General features: G+C 47.8%; 1 protein-coding gene across 3 annotated transcripts in view; it reads left to right on the top strand.

Moving 5' to 3' along the window:
- LOC137648602 (mitochondrial inner membrane protease subunit 1) overlaps positions 1–19,739 on the top strand; it is a 31,529-nt gene that overhangs the window by 8,578 nt on the left and 3,212 nt on the right. For all 3 annotated transcript variants that reach the window (XM_068381524.1, XM_068381522.1, XM_068381525.1), the window contains exons 2-3: positions 4,013–4,163; positions 4,407–4,604. In XM_068381524.1, the coding sequence (XP_068237625.1) occupies positions 4,050–4,163; positions 4,407–4,604 (312 nt within the window). In that variant the 5' untranslated portion in view covers positions 4,013–4,049. The remainder of the gene's footprint in view (positions 1–4,012; positions 4,164–4,406; positions 4,605–19,739) is intronic.

Raw genomic sequence — 19,739 nt, 5'->3', positions numbered from 1 at the left:
AAGGGACACGGCTGACGTTGGTTGCTCCCCTTTGGCCTGCAAGAGAATGGTTCACAGAGGTACTGCAATGGCTGGTCGACGTTCCCAGGACTCTCCCTCTAAGAGTGGACCTTCTGCGTCAACCTCACATAAAGAAGGTACACCCAAGCCTCCACGCTCTTCGTCTGACTGCCTTCAGACTATCGAAAGACTCTCAAGAGCTAGAGGCTTTTCGAAGGAGGCAGCCAGAGCGATTGCCAGAGCAAGGAGGATATCCACTCGCAGAGTCTATCAATCTAAGTGGGAAGTCTTCCGAAGCTGGTGCAGAGCCAATGCAGTTTCCTCTACCAGTACCACTGTAACCCAAGTTGCTGACTTCCTGTTGCATCTTAGGAATGTTAGATCTCTATCAGCTCCTACGATCAAGGGGTACAGAAGTATGTTGGCAGCGGTTTTCCGCCACAGAGGCTTGGATCTTTCCACCAACAAAGATCTGCAGGACATCCTTAGGTCTTTTGAGACCTCTAAAGAACGTCGGTTGTCCACTCCAGGCTGGAATCTAGACGTAGTCCTAAGGTTCCTTATGTCATCAAGATTTGAACCTCTCCAGTCAGCCTCTTTCAAGGACCTCACTCTAAAAACTCTTTTCCTCGTCTGCCTTGCAACAGCCAAAAGAGTAAGTGAGATTCACGCCTTCAGCAGGAACATAGGTTTCACATCTGAAACGGCTACATGTTCCTTACAGCTCGGTTTTTTGGCTAAAAACGAGCTTCCTTCACGTCCTTGGCCTAAATCGTTCGAAATACCTAGCCTTTCCAACATGGTGGGTAACGAACGGGAGAGAGTACTTTGCCCTGTCAGAGCTCTTAAGTACTATCTTAAAAGGTCAAAACCCTTGCGAGGACAATCGGAGGCCTTATGGTGTGCTATTAAGAAACCTTCACTGCCTATGTCTAAGAACGCAGTTTCTTACTACATAAGGCTTCTGATTAGAGAAGCTCATTCTCATATGAAGGAAGAAGACCTTGCTTTGCTGAAGGTAAGGACACATGAAGTGAGAGCTGTGGCTACTTCAGTGGCCTTCAAACAGAACCGTTCTCTGCAGAGTGTTATGGATGCAACCTATTGGAAGAGCAAGTCAGTGTTTGCATCATTCTATCTCAAAGATGTCCAGTCTCTTTACGAGAACTGCTACACCCTGGGACCATTCGTAGCAGCGAGTGCAGTAGTAGGTGAGGGCTCAGCCACTACATTCCCATAATCCCATAACCTTTTTAACCTTTCTCTTGAATGCTTTTATTGTTGTTTTGGGTTGTACGGTAGGCTAAGAAGCCTTCCGCATCCTAGTTGATTTGGCGGGTGGTCAATTCTTTCTTGAGAAGCGCCTAGGTTAGAGGTTGTGATGAGGTCCTTTAGTATAGGTTGCAGCCCTTTATACTTCAGCACCTAAGAGTCGTTCAGCCTCCTAAGAGGACCGCTGCGCTCAGTAAGGAAGACGTACTTATTAAAGGCAGAGTAATGGTTCAAGTCGACTTCCTTACCAGGTACTTATCGTTTTATTTGTTAGTTTGAATAACTGATAAAAATGAAATACGGGATACTTAGCTTCTTGATTAACATGTATACTGGTTTTCACCCACCTCCCTGGGTGTGAATCAGCTACATGATCATCGGGTAAGATTAATATTGAAAACTGTTATTTTCATTAGTAAAATAAATTTTTGAATATACTTATCCGATGATCATGATTTAATTGACCCACCCTTCCTCCCCATAGAGAACCAGTGGACCGAAGGAAAAATTGAGGTGGTGTTGACAAGAAGTACTGGAGTACCTGACCACAGATGGCGCTGGTGAGTACACCCCCCTCTTGTATAGCGATCGCTGGCGTATCCCGTCCGTAGATTTCTGTCGGGCAACGGAGTTGACAGCTACATGATCATCGGGTAAGTATATTCAAAAATTTATTTTACTAATGAAAATAACATAATTAAGGGATAAAATTTAATTAGAAATACACACTGCTATAAATAGAAATTAAAATTTTATTTCTTAACCCAATGCTTTTTAAAAACATTAATATCTTATGTTGAGCAAAGAACAACTCATATAAGACACTACCTGTTGTGCATATAATCTGTTATTCACACAATATTATATGAATAACAACCAATAAACACAATTGAGTGTTGCGCATTTTTTACTATACACTTGAGCGATCGTGTGCATACATACAATAATATTGTGCCAATAGCCTTCCCATTAATATGTAAGCATTTTAATTCTAGGTTTTGGCAAAGATATAACCTTACCCATCCAACGTACAGAGATGTTAGAATGTTGAAAGTGTATGAAAGTATCACCCTGTGACAGTTAAAGTATGCAAGGACACAAAGTCTTAGGTTAGGTTAGGGGGTCTTTGAATGTATACTAATGTCAGTGCAGAGATAGATATTTGTCCTTAAAAAAATGTATTTAGAGGGGACCAATATCATCATTGATTCTGCTGCTGAATCTTGCTAACTGGTCAAAATAGGATGTCAAGTTTAGTTCCGATGTCAATGTACATTCAAATTCTCAACCAATATGATAGAATGTAAACAAGTAGAAAATAAGTACTGTATACAATTTGCACAGTATCTTTATTTCCCCAACCAAACCTATTATAAGGATTTTTTCAGCTTGGGATAATGGAGGGCTTTTAAATTTTAGTGTAATTTGGTACAGTATTGGCATCAAAACTCAACCAATAAACATGATTCAATAATGGAAGTGATGTAGTTACTGACCTGGTTAATTTCAAGAGGTACCTAAAACCTTTTTGTTATTACAGTTCTTTCTACTATAATTTGATAGATATCATCATCATCAGCCATTGCTATTTTACTGTAGGACAAAGGCCTCAGACACGTCCTTCCACACACACATCTGTTAATGGTCTTTCTATGCCAGTTTATACCCTCAAATTTCTTAGCTCATCAATCCATCATCACTTCCTTCCCCTGCTCTGTTTGCAATCTCTAGGGGCACACTCTCACTTATTTTTATTCCCCTTGTCCATCTACAGTATTATCTGTCATCTCATTATGTCCTGCCCATGTCCATTTCCTTTTCTTACAAGTTGTGAGAATATCTTATGTTCTAAGGCTTTAGTAACGCTCCAAGTTTCTGATGCATAAGTTAACACTGATTAAATACTTTTCTTTTTAGAGAATGTGACATTTTACTTTTCATAATCTCATGTTGTTTATCAAAAGCACCTCATCCCATGCTTATCCTTCATTTAATTTCAGTCTCATGTCCTGGGGAAACACTTGTTGTTTGACTTAGTACATATATTCATTAACAATCTCTAGGGGCTCGTCCATAACTCATATTTGTTGTCTTTGCATTTTCATTTAAAATGATATTAGATTTACTCATATTCATTCTAGCATATCCATTCAGACATTTTACCAGTAAGCAATGAAAAAGAAAATATATTTGACTTATGTAAATTGAGTAGTAATTGGGAGAGCTAGAGCTACAAACATATGTATCACATAAGGAAACCTTACCAATCCAATGACAACTGCAAAACGAACCTCTTCTTACTAGCCTAAAAAATTAGTGTCTGTATAAACAAAACAAAGAAAAAAATCCAGAACCATTGAGGTCAAATAAGAGAGACTTGATTTCACAGAACTAAAAAGCTGAACTAGTAAGATTAGCTTTATGAAAACAGGAATGGAACAGATTGAGCTGGACTTTGATAACACTCCTAACAGTACTTTAGGTAGCAAAATTTCTTTTATGTGCAAATTGGTTCATCTTAATCATTGGAATGATTGTTACTGTAATTTCAATCAAATGAAAGCCAGTTGTTTATAAATAGAGGAAACATTACCTTCTCTGATTTAGAATTTTTTCATACAAGAATTTTACTCAAGTGTTTTTTTTTTTTTACATTTATTTCTCCAGGATGTCAGTAGTTTTGGAGGAGCTCATTGCACATTTTATATGTTGACACTAATCCTATACTTTTGCATTGCAGGACAAAAAGTGCTGATAAAGATGCAAAGTTAGGAGTGATGCGTGCCAAAATTTCTCACCTTCTTGGACGAGCCTTAGGAGTAACAGGGTATATGGTACAGTATGGCTGTATAGCTCACTGCACCTTGGAATTTGTTGGAGACTTTGTTGTGGTAAGGGATGGTATTGTACTTAATCATATTTCTTTGATGAATTTTATTCTTGCATGATTATGTCATACTGTAAAGTAACTATCGCATATTTTCATAGATTTATTTTTTTAATCTTTATTAAGTCCTTTCTCATGTGATTCTATAAATACTGGATTGCTTTTTTAAGAAAGATTCATATTTAACTCTGCAACCTACACTCATTAGCTCAAGATTATTAGGTTTGTTTTTATTTTTCTTTAAAAGTGTAAAGGTCCTTCAATGGAGCCCACTATCTACTCGGAAGACGTGATAGTAACGGAACACATCAGCCCTCGTTTCAACCGTATCAGTCGAGGAGATGTGATTATTGCTCGATCTCCTATGAACCCTCATCATCATATATGTAAAAGAGTGACTGGACTTGGAGGAGATAAGGTCAAGAATGGGTTTCGTACACATATTGTGAGTTTTTTATACTTTGTTCCCTTCATAGATAAACATGACAGTTTAATTATGATCCACAAAATAGATATTTGTTCCGTAACCGAAATACAAACCACGCTATTTACATAGGGTATTACTTTCGGCGTAGCTGAAATGACGAGCCATTAGATTTTTAATGTGGGTTAACTACCCCCCGCTAGTTAGCAGGGGGTAGGGAAGGGGTAGCTTGCTACCCCTCCCCCCCACACACTGGTGAGTTGTCTCACTTCACTTTTGGCTCGGACGAAGTACAGACGTTTCTGTTTTCGTCCTCGTTAATGATAGCCTTAATTTGTTTTTTTGCTTTTTCTAGTTCTGTGTTTGGAAGTTAGCCTCGACCTTTTTCATCATGATGCGCAAGGTCCTGGACTTGCTGGCCGCCCCTGTGGGACTTTCATGTCAGCGGAGGACACTGATCCTTACACCCTTTGCCCGCAGTGCCGAGGTCAACGGTGTGAGAGGGAGAATACTTGTAGTGAGTGTAGGGAGTGGTCTGCTTCCCAGTGGGAGAAGTTCGGCCGTCGGCGTAAGAAGAAGTCCAAGAGAGACCGTTCTCCTTCAGGGGCAACCTTGAAGAAGGAAGGCTCTAAGGACTCCTCTTCCGCCGCCTGAACCTCCTGCAAAGCTCCCACTCGAGCGGTCTCTCCTCAGAGACTGCCGAGTGGTAGTGCAGGCCCTAGTGGTGTTTCTCGACCTCGGGGTGCGGGAGAGGGCGTTGCCTCCCTTAGTGTGGCAGCTCCCTCTTCTTCTCCGGGGGAGGACAATTTGGATTTTGATGAATATGACCAAACTGTGTCTAATAATGATTTGTTCCAGCTTTGGGCTTCCTTGGGGCTTAAGGGCTCGCCCTCCAAGGAAGCCCTGTTTGACCTGATCCAGTTGGAGGCTGCAGTCAAACAGTCGCCGGTAATACCGGAGGTATTCCCTTCGGATATTGTCGACACTGTCTTGACCGAGCCTTCCGACGGGTCTGGTCAAACCCTTGATGCTGCTCCTGTTGCGGACGCTGCTGAAGGCTCTCCGCCCCCCTCCGAACATCCTTCGAGGGGGGAGGGGAGTCCCACGGTCTCTCCTTCGGGCGGGTCTCCCTCTCGGGGGAGCGCGCTGACAGAGACTCCTCTTCGGAGGACTGATGACCCGGACGCGCCCTTCCTCGTGGTCGTATTCGACGTAAGGCCCGTCGGCCTCTCCGCAGCAGAGGACTTCCTTCTCCCTATAAGGGAGTTAAGAGGCGCCTCTTTGGGTCTTCCTCTCCTGTTCCTCCCCCTAAGGAGGAGGAGCCCCCCGTCAGGAGCAGACCGTCGCAGTAGCGCCCCTTGACCTCTCCGCAGATTGTTCGCGATATCCTACGCCTGCCAGACCTTCCGATCTGCCTTCTCCGTTCCTGGCTGCAGATGCGCTTTGGGCGCCTACTCACCCTGTTATCCAACAAGCACTGATCCCTTCTGGGAAAAGGGACTCTACTCACGGTGTGGGTAAGTCCCTTGCGCGTCAGGGTTCCCCTGCGCGTTCGCGTACAGTAGCGCACAAGCGCTCTCCAGAGTTACAGTCTTCGGATTTAACTCGCCAGCGCTCTCCTGCTCAGCAGCGATCACCTGCTCGCAAGCGCTCTCCTTTTCGCAGGTCTCCTGTGAAACAGCGCCCTCATGTTCCTGATGTGCGCAAGGCGCACCCACGTTCTCCTGAGCGCCCTCGTTCTCCTGTGCGCAGCCGCGCGACTACTCAGCCTGTTCCTGATGCGCGCCCAGCGCGCCAACGATCACCACCACGTCCACGATCGCCAGATCTGGACTTAGGTAAAGGTTCCATCCTGTCGCCTCGCCCTTCTGCTCTGGCGCAACAGCACTCGCGCTCCCCAGAGCGTTCATCTAGAGCTCCTGTTCGCGAGCGTTCGCCTGCGCGTTCGTCTCCCTCCACCTCTTCAGGTGTGCGCACTAACATTACTTCGTGCCAACGATCTCCTGCGGCCTACGCGATCACTCGCCTGTGCGCACACGCTCTCCTGAGCGTCAACGCCCTCTTAAGACTGATCGCCCCAGGTCTCCGACTCGCCCGCGCGATAAATCGCCTGCGCGCAGTCGTTCCCCTATTCGTGGTACGCGCCGTCGTTCTCCGGAACACACGCGTCATCGCTCGCCAACACGCCAGCGTTCACCAACGCGCCAGCGCTCCCCGCCTGGCAAACGCTCGCCAAGTCGCTCACGACTTCTTTCGCCCGAGCATCGTCATTCTCCTACGCGCTGCCAACGGTCATCTAGTGATCAGCGTACTCCTTCACCTACGCGACAATGCGATCCCTCGCCAATGCATCAACGCGACCGCTCGCCAACGCGCCATCGCGTCCCTTCGCCTGCGCGCCATCTCACCTGCGCGCTCTCTCGCCCATGCGCATTCCTCTACATGTGACAATGCGCCTGCGCCTCGGAAATCGCCCGCGCGCGATCCCTCGAATGTCGTGTCGCGCAAGGGCCGCCGCGATCCCCTTTCTCGCAGGGATCATCAACGCGGCCAACTGATGGGGACGCGTACTTCCAGATCGGTCTCTGGATTGCCACCGCGCAAGCGTAGGAGTACCCACCAGGATCAGGACCAGGAAAGATCTACGGAGAGTTCCATGCAACATTCTTTTTCTTCTTCCTTTCAGGCAGGCCCCATGGCGTCCACTCCGAAGGGTCAGGAGATCCCCTTCTCTCCAGTGGGGATAACTGACTCTGCGTCAGTTACCCGTCAGCCTTGGTTTCGTCACATTATGAATGCGGTGGTTCAGGCTGTGAAGCCTGCCCTCGCTGATTTGGAACTTAAACCAACGGCAGACTCATCCCCGCTGAAGAGAAGGAGAGTACTGTAGTGGACTTCGTGGTGACTTCTCCGCGGGAGAAGTTGGCTCCCAAGAGGTCGGTCAGGAAGGCTTCTTCTCCTTCACGTGCTGTTTCTCTTTCTCCTGTGGACGAGGTTTTTCCGTCCTCAGGAGAGTCCAGCGAGGCAGGGTTGTCCCCCACGACACCAATGGGAGGAACCCCTCCTCTTAGGAGAGAAACTTCTCGCGAGGAGGCTCCCTTCCGGACCTCTTTGCTGGAGTCCTGTATTCCTCCTAGGAGGGAGCCCAAGGACTCCAAGAAGATTCCTAAATCGTCATCCAGGATCCGTCCAGAGCCAACTAGACCCCGGGAGGACGTCCACATGTCTCCCCAAGATGAGCCTTTGGGGACCGGAGACTTAGCTGCCAGTCCGCAAGGAGGCGACCAGTTCGAGTCAGAACACGCTTTCTGGAAGGTCCTAGGCTTGATGAGGCAACTCAACAAGTTTAAGGACCCGGAGACTGCCCCTCGTGAGGGCAAGGACACGGTGCTAGACCAAGTCTACGGCACCCAGAAACCCACTGAGTCCAGCGCAGCTTTGCCTTGGTCCAAAGGGGTAAAAGGGGCCAGGGACAGGGTCGAAGCCCAGCTCTCCGAGCTCGCCTCCTCCGGTCGTTCTTCTGCCGGGTTCAAACTCCTCCCGCCTCCTCGAGTACATCAGAGGAGGTACTTTGAGATCATGGGGGAGTCCAGTATGGCCCTTCCGGAAGCTCCACCATTCTGTGGAAGAGCTTACCAGGGGAACTCCTCTCCAGAAGCTCTCCGCCCGGCAGGTGACGTTCTCGGCGTCGGAGATCCTGAACCTTGAGAAGGTCGCGAAGAGTGCCATGTAGGCAACTTCGTGGCTGGACGTGTGGCTGGGATCTCTGGGCATCCTATTGCGCTCTGAGGGTCTGTTCAAGGAGAGCAATAGGAAGGCTTTGGAGACCTTCCTCCTCTCGGGCACGCGATCGATCGAGTTTCTCGCTCACCAGGTTGCTAACTCGATCCTCAAGCATCGCGACGCAGTAACCGAGCGGTTCCATCCGAAGGTCCCCGCCGTGGACGTCTGCAGGCTCAGGCACTCCTCCATCACTGGGAGAGATCTGCTTGAGCCCAGGAAAATAGAACGAAGAACTGAGAGGTAGAGGAGATCAAATCAAGACTCTCTCCTCCAGAGGGCCCTGACATCTCGGCCCTACAAGCCTCCAGCACCTCAACAGCAACAGCAGCCTCGCAAGACACCGAAGCAGGCTCCGGCAGCTAAGAAAGGGGTGTCTAAGCCGCAGCCCTTTCAAACTAAGGACAAAAGGCGCGGCAAGTCCTCTAGGGGAGGAAAGAATCCTAGAGGCAGCGGCCGAGGCCGCAAGCGCTAGGATCGGCAATCCCCCCTCTTGTCCACCTGTGGGGGGATGCCTGAAAAGTTGCGTGCACAGGTGGCAGCAACTTGGGGCCGATTCTTGGATGGTCTCTGTGATCGGCCAAGGTTATCGCGTCCCATTCACGACATCTCCACCTCCCCTGACAGCGAAGCCAGTGTCGCTGAACTCCTATGCCATGGGATCGGCAAAGGGGTTAGCCCTTCGGGCAGAAGTCGAGACCATGCTCAAGAAGGATGCTCTCCAGGAGGTTGCCGACGGCTCCCCAGGCTTCTTCAGTCGACTCTTTCTTGTAAAGAAGGCGTCTGGAGGCTGGAGACTGGTCATCGACCTCTCAGCCCTGAACAAGTTTGTCAAACAAACTTCGTTCAGCATGGAGACAGCAGACATGGTCAGACTTGCAGTGAGACCGCAAGACTTCATGTGCACACTGGATCTGAAGGAAGCGTACTTCCAGATCCCAATCCATCTGTCTTCCAGGAAGTACTTGAGATTCAGCCTAGACAGCAAGATCTACCAGTTCAAGGTGCTGTGTTTCGGTCTCTCCACAGCCCCTCAGGTGTTCACCAGAGTGTTCACACTGATTTCGTCTTGGGCGCACAGGAATGGCATACGTCTCCTCCGTTATCTGGGCGACTGGTTAATCCTGGCAGACTCGGGAGTCGACCCTTCTTCGACACCGAGACAGGCTTCTGGGAGTTTGCCAAGATCTGGGGATCATGGTAAATCTCGAGAAGTCCTCTCTGCTTCCGACGAAACGACTGGTATATCTAGGCATGACATTAGACACCGATCTCCACAAAGCCTTTCCATCAGACGACAAGATAGCAAGGCTGATGAGGGTCGTAGAACCTTTCCTCAGACGGGAAGAGCTTCCACCCCAGTCATGGTTACGTCTTCTAAGCCATCTTTCCTCCTTGGCACGTCTAGTTCCGAACGGCCGCCTCAGGATAAGATCTCTGCAATGGCGGCTAAAGTCCCGGTGGAATCAGGGCTCCGATTCTCCGGACTTTCTGGTTCCTATAGAATCCATGGAACTGATGGACCTTCGGTGGTGGCTGAGCGACGTGAACCTTCGAAAGGGAGTGGATCTTCTCGTCCTCCCCCCGGATTTGACTCTGTTTTCGGACGCGTCAAAAGAAGGGTGGGGGCCCACGTTCTGAACCAAAGGATCTCAGGCCTCTGGTCAGAATCAGGAAAGTACCTCCACATCAACCTGCTAGAAATGAAGGCCGTTTTCCTGGCCCTTCAACAGTTCCAACGGACCCGTGGGCCACTCCTTGGTGGTGATGAGCGACAACACCACAGTAGTGGCTTACATCAACAAGCAGGGAGGTACCTTTTCCCATCTTGCAGTAGAGATTCTGAGATGGTCCGAAATCCACTCGATAGCACTTTCGGCTCGCTTCATTCCCGGCAAGAGGAATGTGCTCGCCGACAGTCTGAGCAGAACGACGCAGATAGTAAGTACCGAGTGGTCTTTGGATCCTCAGATAGCCAACAAAGTCCTGACTTTGTGGGGTTCCCCGGCAGTAGATCTGTTCGCGACAGCCTTGAATTTCAAGCTGCCCTGGTACTGCTCTCCAGTCCTGGACCCCAAGGCTCTATGGCAAGATGCTTTTCAGCAGAGGTGGGACAACATCGACCTTTACGCCTTCCCACCTTTCTGTCTGATGAGAAGGGTGCTCAACAAGACCAGACTATGGGTCAATCTCTCCATGACTCTTGTAGCTCCGCTATGGCATCACGCGGAATGGTTCCCGGAGCTTCCGAGAGAACTCCCTCCATGACACGAGCTACTCAGACAACCACACTGCAACATCTTCCACAAGGCCATAACGTCGCTTCGGCTTCACGCCTGGAGTCTACCCAGCGTCTCCTCACGGAGAGAGGATTTTCGCAACAGGTTGCGGACAGGATGTCTCGCCACCTGCTCGAGTCCTCTATCGAAGTCTACCAGGCGAAGTGGAGAGTCTTTTGTGGTTGGTGTCGTGGGAGGGGTATCGCTCCACTCGATGCCACTATTCCAGCAATAGCGGAGTTCCTTGTGTATTTACGGGAGGAAATGCGCCTTTCAGTCCCGGCGGTGAAAGGCTATCGCTCAGCCTTAAGCCTGGCTTTCAGGCTGAAAGGAGTAGACATTTCCTCTTTGTTAGAACTTTCCCTACTCATACGCAGCTATGAGCTCACCTGCCCTCAGTCAGAAGTAAGACCTCCTCCTTGGAACGTGGTTCAGGTCCTCAGGGCTCTGAAGAGAGCTCCGTTTGAACCATTACGCCAGGCGTCTGATCGCCACCTGTCTTGGAAGACGGCTTTCCTGCTCGCTTTGGCCTCGGCCAAGCGGGTCAGTGAACTTCATGGTCTTTCTTACGACGTCGCCCATTCAAGGGGATGGGGGGGAGGTAACGTTCAGGTTTGTCCCTGAGTTTGTTGCCAAGACTCAGAACCCTGGGGTGCCAGACCCTAGGTTCGACTCCTTCGGGGTAACAAGTCTTCGTTCTGTAACAAGTGACCCAGACCATCTGTTACTTTGCCCAGTGAGGAGTCTGGGGCGTTACTTGAAAAGAACAGCTGCAGTCCATCCTCATGTGCAAGCGTTATTTGTAAGCACAGGCAGGACGAAGAGGAGGGTCACCAAGAACACCATCTCGGCCTGGATTTGGAAGGTTATTCAACACGCATTGAATCCTGACCCTCCTCCGTCACGTCTCCCTAGAGCGCACGATGTCAGGGGCATCGCTACGTCCCTGTCTTTTAAGAGAAATTTCTCTGTGACGCAGGTCTTGCAAGCTGGGGTGTGGAAGCGCCAAACGACCTTCACAGCCCACTACCTGCAGGACGTGACCCACAGGAGCCTCGATACCTTCTCTATTGGCCCTGTGGTGGCTGCACAACAGCTGGTCTAACCTCAGGCTCCTTAATGGACAGGTAGCAGAAGGTTGGGGGCATTGTTACCCGGTTTTAGTCTGCGTGATTGAAAGAGTATGTCTGGCCCTTACTTCTTTCTTCATTCTCCCCTCTCATGGGGAAAGCAGCATCCTGGTCTCTGCATAGCTGACCTCAACCTCTGCAGGTAAACCATGCTTCCTTGTGCTCCTAGAATTAGCTGTAATACTGTTTGCGTCCCCCATACCCTGACGAGTTGGTATTGGGAACGTCCTAGCCTAGATTTCTATCTAAAGAACTCCAGGTCAACTTCCTAGGACGAGTCACAACTTCCTCCACACACAAACTTATGTAGGCCGCACATTTGTAGCAAGCAACGAAAAGTGCGAGGTGCAGGGACCCCCTTTCTCGAGCACTGCTCACTCGGATTTCGGGTCCTCGGGTAAAAGCCAAAGCCAGTAAGGCTGGGGACTTTCCGCCCTTCCTAAGGGGTAAGTCACCCTATGTAAATAGCGTGGTTTGTATTTCGGTTACGGAACAAATGACAAATTCGGAGATAATTTGTATTTTTCCTAACCAAACAAACCTTAGCTATTTACACATATTTGCCCGCCAGCCCTGTCCCCCAAGGCAAGTCCTACCTCTAAGTGAAGTGAGACAACTCAACGGTGTGTGGGGGGGAGGGGTAGCAAGCTACCCCTTCCCTACCCCCTGCTAACTAACGGGGGTTAGTTAACCCTCGTTAAAAATCTAATGGCTCGTCATTTCAGCTATGCCGAAAGTAATACCCTATGTAAATAGCTAAGGTTTGTATGGTTAGGAAAAATACAAATTATCTCCGAATTCATCATGTTTGTATGTGGATGCCACTCTCCCATTAAAATTTAAGGTACACGGGTGCTTAGTTTCTATTTAGATGCAAAAGATGTCTGATATATTTTGCCTGTTGTGTGTTCAAACACTTTTTCAGTTGTGAAGATCATGTTCAAGATAACCCTTGTGAGGCAAAATTTAAGAGAAGTTGAGTTTAGGTTTTTAGTAAGTTCTCTTCATACTATTAATTTTTTTAGTTGTCAGTGTTGGTAGACATAGAATCTTCAGACTGATTAATATAATTTGAGGTTTAGAAGATATCTAGATGGAAGAAGCTATAGATGATAGAAGACATAGGGAAAAATCGTAAGCAGAAATTCAGTCTAATAAATGGCTGGATTAAAAGGCATCCTTAAACGAGGGATCTGCAGTATATCCAAAGATAGTTGACTGCATGTTGGTATCCATGGTATGTGCTTGCAATCTTTTCAGTTTACAATAAGAGCCTTTTAGTTGACTAAAGAAGCTATAGTCAATCCTCACAGATAACATGTCTTGAGTTTTTTGTTAGAAAGCACTGTTTTGTAATTATTCTCTTTTGGTAATAAAGTAATTGCTGTGGAATAGAAGAACCAAATACTGAAGTTAGAATGTTACGGAGATGCATAAATTGAATGTCAATTTTACTTTTTAGTAAGACATTTTTGTCTGTATGATAGCATAAAAAACATGAATATTTTTTGGGAAATTTTATGGTGCAGATTTCACGTTTTTTTTAAACCTTAAGCTCCCACCATCATTGCTAATTATTTATATGAATCATCCTTGATTTTCATATTGCTTTTTCTAAGCCCGATTTAATAGACATTTATCCATGAAATTTTCTTTTTCAATATTAATCTTACCCGATGATCATGTAGCTGTCAACTCTGTTGCCCGACAGAAATCTACGGTCGGGATACGCCAGCGATCGCTATACAGGTGGGGGTGTACACAACAGCGCCATCTGTGGTCAGGTACTCCAGTACTTCTTGTCAACACCACCTCAATTTTTCCTCTGTCGTGCCACCTGCTAGACCTACATGGATACGCTGTTGATTCTGGAGTTATTGTTCACGATTTGGTGATGTATTTGCTCTAGAGTTTAGCCTTCGCTATTCAGGAAGCTTTATCATTAGCTTAGCAAGTTTTTGGAATTAATTTGATTTAATTTTGGTGACGAAGAGAGTATGAACTCTCTTTCACTTTTAAATGGCCGACCCTTCCCTTAGACGGAAGTGTTGGTGTCGAAGAGAGTATAGACTCTCTTTCTTAATTTTGCTTAACAAAGTTTTAGATTTATTTTATATCTCTCCACCTTTTATAGGCCTCTTCGATTAACTTCCTTTTATTATAAACTTATTAAAATTAATTTTTATATTTGTTTATATGCGACCTTTCCTAATAGTAGGCGGTCTTTTCTTGGAACCGAAGTTAATTAACATTGAGCCCGTCATTTCGTTTTTACCTGTTAACATTTTATGCTATTTTAATGTTTTTGAAAGAATTTCTTTGATAGTCTCGTACTGTTTTCAAAGTTGAACTAACGTTTTGTTTTGTCTCTGCAGTTGTTGACGTTCAGAACGTTCAACTTGCGCTCTATCGTTACGATAGAGAGAGAAGATTCACGGTTTCACGTTGCAGTAAGAGTAAACCGATTCTAGCGTTTTGTTCATTCTTTCTTAGCTTAAATGGTTTTTAATTCTAATAAAGGAACTTTTTATTTGGGAAATCTTTCAGTTTTTTCCTTTAACAATATGTTTTAACGATATATATAATTGGGCTCATCTCTCAGGTTCTAAGTCAAGAGAGAGAGAGAGAGAGATAGAGACGGAGGGAGAGAGAGGAGGATAAACGTTTCGTTCAAGCGGGTAACGTTGTTATCGTTTTTGCTCTTCTCCCTAGTCTCTTTAGGGGAAGAAGGTAAACGTTTCTAGAGTTTTATTCTTGTTCCCAGGCTTTATGCGGTGAGAGATTTTAAACGTAGTTTATTTGATCTAGTGTTTAGTCTCTTTTCCAGCCACTGAATTCTTTATCTTTCATTATGTTTTTCTGTTACATTGTAATACTGTTTTCGCAATTACTAACTTTTAATGAAGGATAGAATTGCGTGTTTCAGGTACAAACCAATTAAAGTTTCGAGTTCAGTGAAATAAGTGCAAACAGAAAATCAAAAGTGATAAAGTGATAAGCGCAAAGTGTTACAGTGTTGCGTTCGAGGGTTTGTCTGTTCGTGCCAGTTGTTCGCCTAGTCTGGGACCTCTTACAAGCTCCCAAGCCCAGGGGAGAAGTAACGTCGAAGGACTTATGGGTTCATCAGGCCTTGATCGACGAACAGACGTTTCCCTCCGTGGTTTCAGGTGTAACCAACTCACGTAGCCGACGTGATCACCCCACCCACACAAAGACGAGAGAGCCCATTTATTCCTCGTCTGCGGAAGAGGTTTCTCGCAGAAACCATGGACCAAATTCTTGCAGCTTTTAAGTGCAAGTCGGTCCCTTCCGCGCAAGTCCAACTCCTAGGTGTAGCCATTAGCACTGGGTCAGTTCGGACTTGCTGCAGTACGACAACTGCACACCTCCCAGAGAGGCAAGGTGGTACCGCAACAGGCAGTAACTCCGTCTGTTGCCGCACCAGCTGTTTTAGACCCTCAGTCTCAACGGACAGTAGCTCCGTTTGTTGTTGTCTTTCATAGACCCTAGTGGTCCATGCTGCAGACTATACAGTCTCAGCTTGCTCCTTCATACAGGAGTATCATGCTGGAAGGTTGACAATGTAGCCTGTTAACCTACAACCCGCCGAGGTTGTGCGCTCAGCAGATACTGCGGCTGCCTGCTCCCACCCTCCACTGTGAGAGCTCCACCTCCGATGAGCAGTCCACCCTGCCAGACGTATGATGTTGAGGCTCCTCCTGCCTCCATGCGTGAGCTGCCGCATTGGGAGTTGCCAGGTACCAGTGCTATGCAGCAACCTCCACTTTCCTTGAGGCAGGAGCCTCTTGCTATGCGGCAACCTCCTCAACCCTTGAGGCAGGAGCCTCATGCTATGCGGCAACCTCCTCTACCCATGAGGCAGGAGCCTCATGCGTTGCGGCAACCTCCTCCATCCATGAGGCAGGAGCCTCATGCGTTGCGGCAACCTCCTCCATCCATGAGGCAGGAGCCTCATGCGTTGCGGCAACCTCCTCCATCCATGAGGCAGCAGCCTCATGCTATGCGGCAACCGCCTCAACCCTTGAGGCAGGAGCCTCATGCTATGAGGAGCCTCATGCTATGAGGCATCCTCCTCAACCCATGAGGCAGGAGCCTCATGCTATGAGGAGCCTCATGCTATGCGGCATCCTCCTCAACCCATGAGGCAGGAGCCTCATGCTATGCGGCAACCTCCTCTACCCATGAGGCAGGAGCCTCATGCTAGGCGGCATCCTCCTCAACCCATGAGGCAGGAGCCTCATGCTATGCGGCATCCTCCTCAACCCATGAGGCAGGAGCCTCATGCTATGCGGCATCCTCCTCAAACCATGAGGCAGGAGCCTCATGCTATGCGGCAACCTCCTCAACCCATGAGGCAGGAGCCTCATACTATGCGGCATCCTCCTCAACACATGCGGCATGAGCCTCATCCCTTGCAGCATGAGCCTCATCCCATGCAGCATGAGCCTCATACCATGCAGCATGAGCCTCTTCCCATGCAGCATGAGCCTCATCCCATGCAGCATAAGCCGCATGCCATGCAACATGCTCTGCATACCTTACAGCATGCTCTACATACAGCATGCTCTGCATACCTTACCGCATGCTCCTCAGTCACACATCTTTGGTTGTTGCCAACTCACAAGACTGTCAAGCAGTTTCATAACGTTGCCTTCTGGTCTGCTGCTTTTGCACCAGTGAAACCCTCACTGAGAGAACTTAGCTTTTCTCGGATATGGTTCCTGTAGATGAGAAAGTGCTATTCTCCCTCCTTCTGATATTCCCTTGAGGACTCTGTCATTTGGAGAGGAGCCTTAAGCTGCTTAGCCTCCTATGGACTTTTATTAAGCATAACATACTTCCAGGGAGGGTAATGGTTCCGCTTCAGTCGCTAACCCCGTCTGTTGCCACACCTGCTCCCATAGACATAGAGCTTTGTTGCAAGACATGCAGTCCAAGCTTAGTCCTTTTTAGAGGATTTTTTTTTTGTTTACGGAGTTAGTGTGTCACTGGGAAGACGTTCAACAACCAGCAGAAATGACTTGTGACGCAGTGCGGCAACCTCAGCAACCCGATAAGGAGTTGTCTGTACGACCCAGACAGTCTAGACAGTTTCGGGTTGTCGCTGTACTTCCTCGCTTCCCCATGGTTGACAGTTCACAGACTGTGCAGCAGTACCAGGATCTTGTGTCCGGCTCCGTCAGACGACTGGCTTTTAAGAGCTCCCACAAGTCGTCGCTGTCTGGAGATTCTCAGATGGACTATGGATCTGACCAAGGAACTGGGCCTCCTGGTCAATTTTGAGGAGTCCCAGCTCGTCCCATCCCAGACCATTGTCTACCTGGGTATGGAGCTTCAGAGTCGAGCTTTTCGGGCTTTTCCGTCGGCCCCAAGGATCTACCAAGCCCTAGAATGCATCCAGAGCATGCTGAGAAGGAACCGATGCTCAGTCAGGTAGTGGATGAGTCTAACAGGGACACTTTCATCGCTGGCCCTGTTCATCGAGTTAGGGAGACTCCACCTCCGCCCCCTTCAGTATCATCTAGCTGCTCACTGGATAAAGGACATGACGCTAGAGACGGTCTCAGTTCCTGTTTCCGAAGAGAGGAGGTCTACTCTCACGTGGTGAAAGAACAGCTTTCTTCTCAAGGAAGTCTACCTTTGGCTGTTCAGAAACCCGACCGCCGTCTCTTCTCGGACGCATCAGACACGGGCTGGGGTGCGACTTTGGACGGACAGGAATGCTCGGGAACATGGAATCAGGAGCAAAGGACACTTCCCATCACTTGCAAGGAGCTGTTGGCAGTTCATCTGGCCTTAATAAACTTCAAGTCCCTCCAGCTTAACAAGGTGGTGGAGGTGGACTCTGACAACACCACAGCCTTGGCTTACATCTCCAAGCAGGGAGGGACTCATTCGTGGAAGTTGTTCTAGATCGCAAGGGACCTCCTCATCTGGTCAAAAGATCGAAAGCTCACGCTGGTAACGAGGTTCATTCAGGGCGATATGAATGTCATGGCAGATCGCCTCAGCCGGAAGGGTCAGGTCATCCCCACAGAGTGGACCCTTCACAAGAATGTTTGCAGCAGACTTTGGGCCCTGTGGGGTCAGCCAACCATAGATCTGTTCGCTACCTCGATAACCTAGAGGCTCCCGTTGTATTGTTCTCCGATTCCAGACCCAGCAGCAGTTCACGTGGATGCTTTTCTGCTGGATTGGTCCCATCTCGACCTGTATGCATTCCCGCCGTTCAAGATTGTCAACAGGGTACTTCAGAAGTTCGCCTCTCGCAAAGGGACACGGCTGACGTTAGTTGGCTCCGCTCTGGCCCGCGAGAGAATGGTTCATAGAGGTACTGCAATGGCTGGTCGACATTCCCAGGACTCTTCCTCTAGGAGTGGACCTTCTACGTCAACCTCACGTAAAGAAGGTACACCCAAACCTCCACGCTCTTCGTCTGACTGCCTTCAGACTTTCGAAAGACTCTCAAGAGCTAGGGGCTTTTCGAAGGAGGCAGCCAGAGCGATTGCCAGAGCAAGGAGGACATCCACTCTCAGAGTCTATCAGTCTAAAGGGGAAGTCTTCCGAAGCTGGTACAAGGCCAATGCAGTTTCCTCAACCAGTACCACTGTAACCCAGATTGCTGACTTCCTGTTACATCTAAGGAACGTAAGATCCCTTTCAGCTCCTACGATCAAGGGTTACAGAAGTATGTTGGCAGCGGTTTTCCGCCACAGAGGCTTAGATCTTTCCACCAACAAAGATCTACAGGACCTCCTTAGGTCTTTTGAGACCTCAAAGGAACGTCGATTGTCCACTCCAGGCTGGAATCTAGACGTGGTCCTAAGGTTCCTTATGTCATCAAGATTTGAACCTCTCCAATCAGCCTCTTTTAAGGACCTCACATTAAAAACTCTTTTCCTCGTGTGCTTGACAACAGCTAAAAGAGTAAGTGAGATCCACGCCTTCAGCAGGAACATAGTTTTCACATCTGAAACGGCTACATGTTCCTTGCAGCTCGATATTTTGCTAAAACGAGCTTCCTTCACGTCCTTGGCCTAAGTCGTTCGAGATCCCAAGCCTGTCCAACTTGGTGGGGAACGAACTGGAGAGAGTACTTTGCCCAGTTAGAGCTCTTAGGTACTATCTAAAAAGGTCATAACCTTTACGAGGACAATCAGAAGCCTTATGGTGTGCTATCAAGAAGCCTTCTCTTCCAAAGTCTAAGAACTCAGTTTCTTACTAATTCAGGCTTCTGATTAGGGAAGCACATTCTCATCTGAAGGAAGAAGACCTTGCTTTGCTGAAGGTAAGGACACATGAAGTGAGAGCTGTGGCTACTTCAGTGGCCTTCAAACAGAACCGTTCTCTGCAGAGTGTTATGGATGCAACCTATTGGAGAAGCAAGTCAGTGTTCGCATCATTCTATCTCAAAGATGTCCAGTCTCTTTACGAGAACTGCTACACCCTGGGACCATTCGTAGCAACGAATGCAGTAGTAGGCGGGGGCTCAGCCACTACATTCCCATAATCCCATAACCTTTTTAACCTTTCTCTTGAATACTTTTTATGGGTTGTACGGTCGGCTAAGAAGCCTTCCACATCCTTGTTGATTTGGCGGGTGGTCAATTCTTTCTTGAGAAGCGCCGAGGTTAAAGGTTGTGATGAGGTCCTTTAGTATGGGTTGCAGCCCTTTATACTTCAGCACCTAAGAGTCGTTCAGCATCCTAAGAGGACCGCTACGCTCAGTAAGGAAGACGTACTTAATAAAGGCAGAGTAATGGTTCAAGTCGTCTTCCTTACCAGGTACTTATTTATTTTATGTTATTTTTGAATAACTAATAAAATAAAATACGGGATACTTAGCTTCTTTGTTAACATGTATGCTGGTCTCCACCCACCACCCTGGGTGTGAATGAGCTACATGATCATCGGGTAAGATTAATATTGAGAAATGTTATTTTCAT

Source organism: Palaemon carinicauda, chromosome 10 (assembly GCF_036898095.1).
Source record: "Palaemon carinicauda isolate YSFRI2023 chromosome 10, ASM3689809v2, whole genome shotgun sequence".
Lineage (NCBI taxonomy): Eukaryota > Metazoa > Arthropoda > Malacostraca > Decapoda > Palaemonidae > Palaemon > Palaemon carinicauda.
The sequence above is the reverse complement of the archived record's forward strand: the minus strand, read 5'-3'. Positions and strand labels throughout refer to the sequence as shown.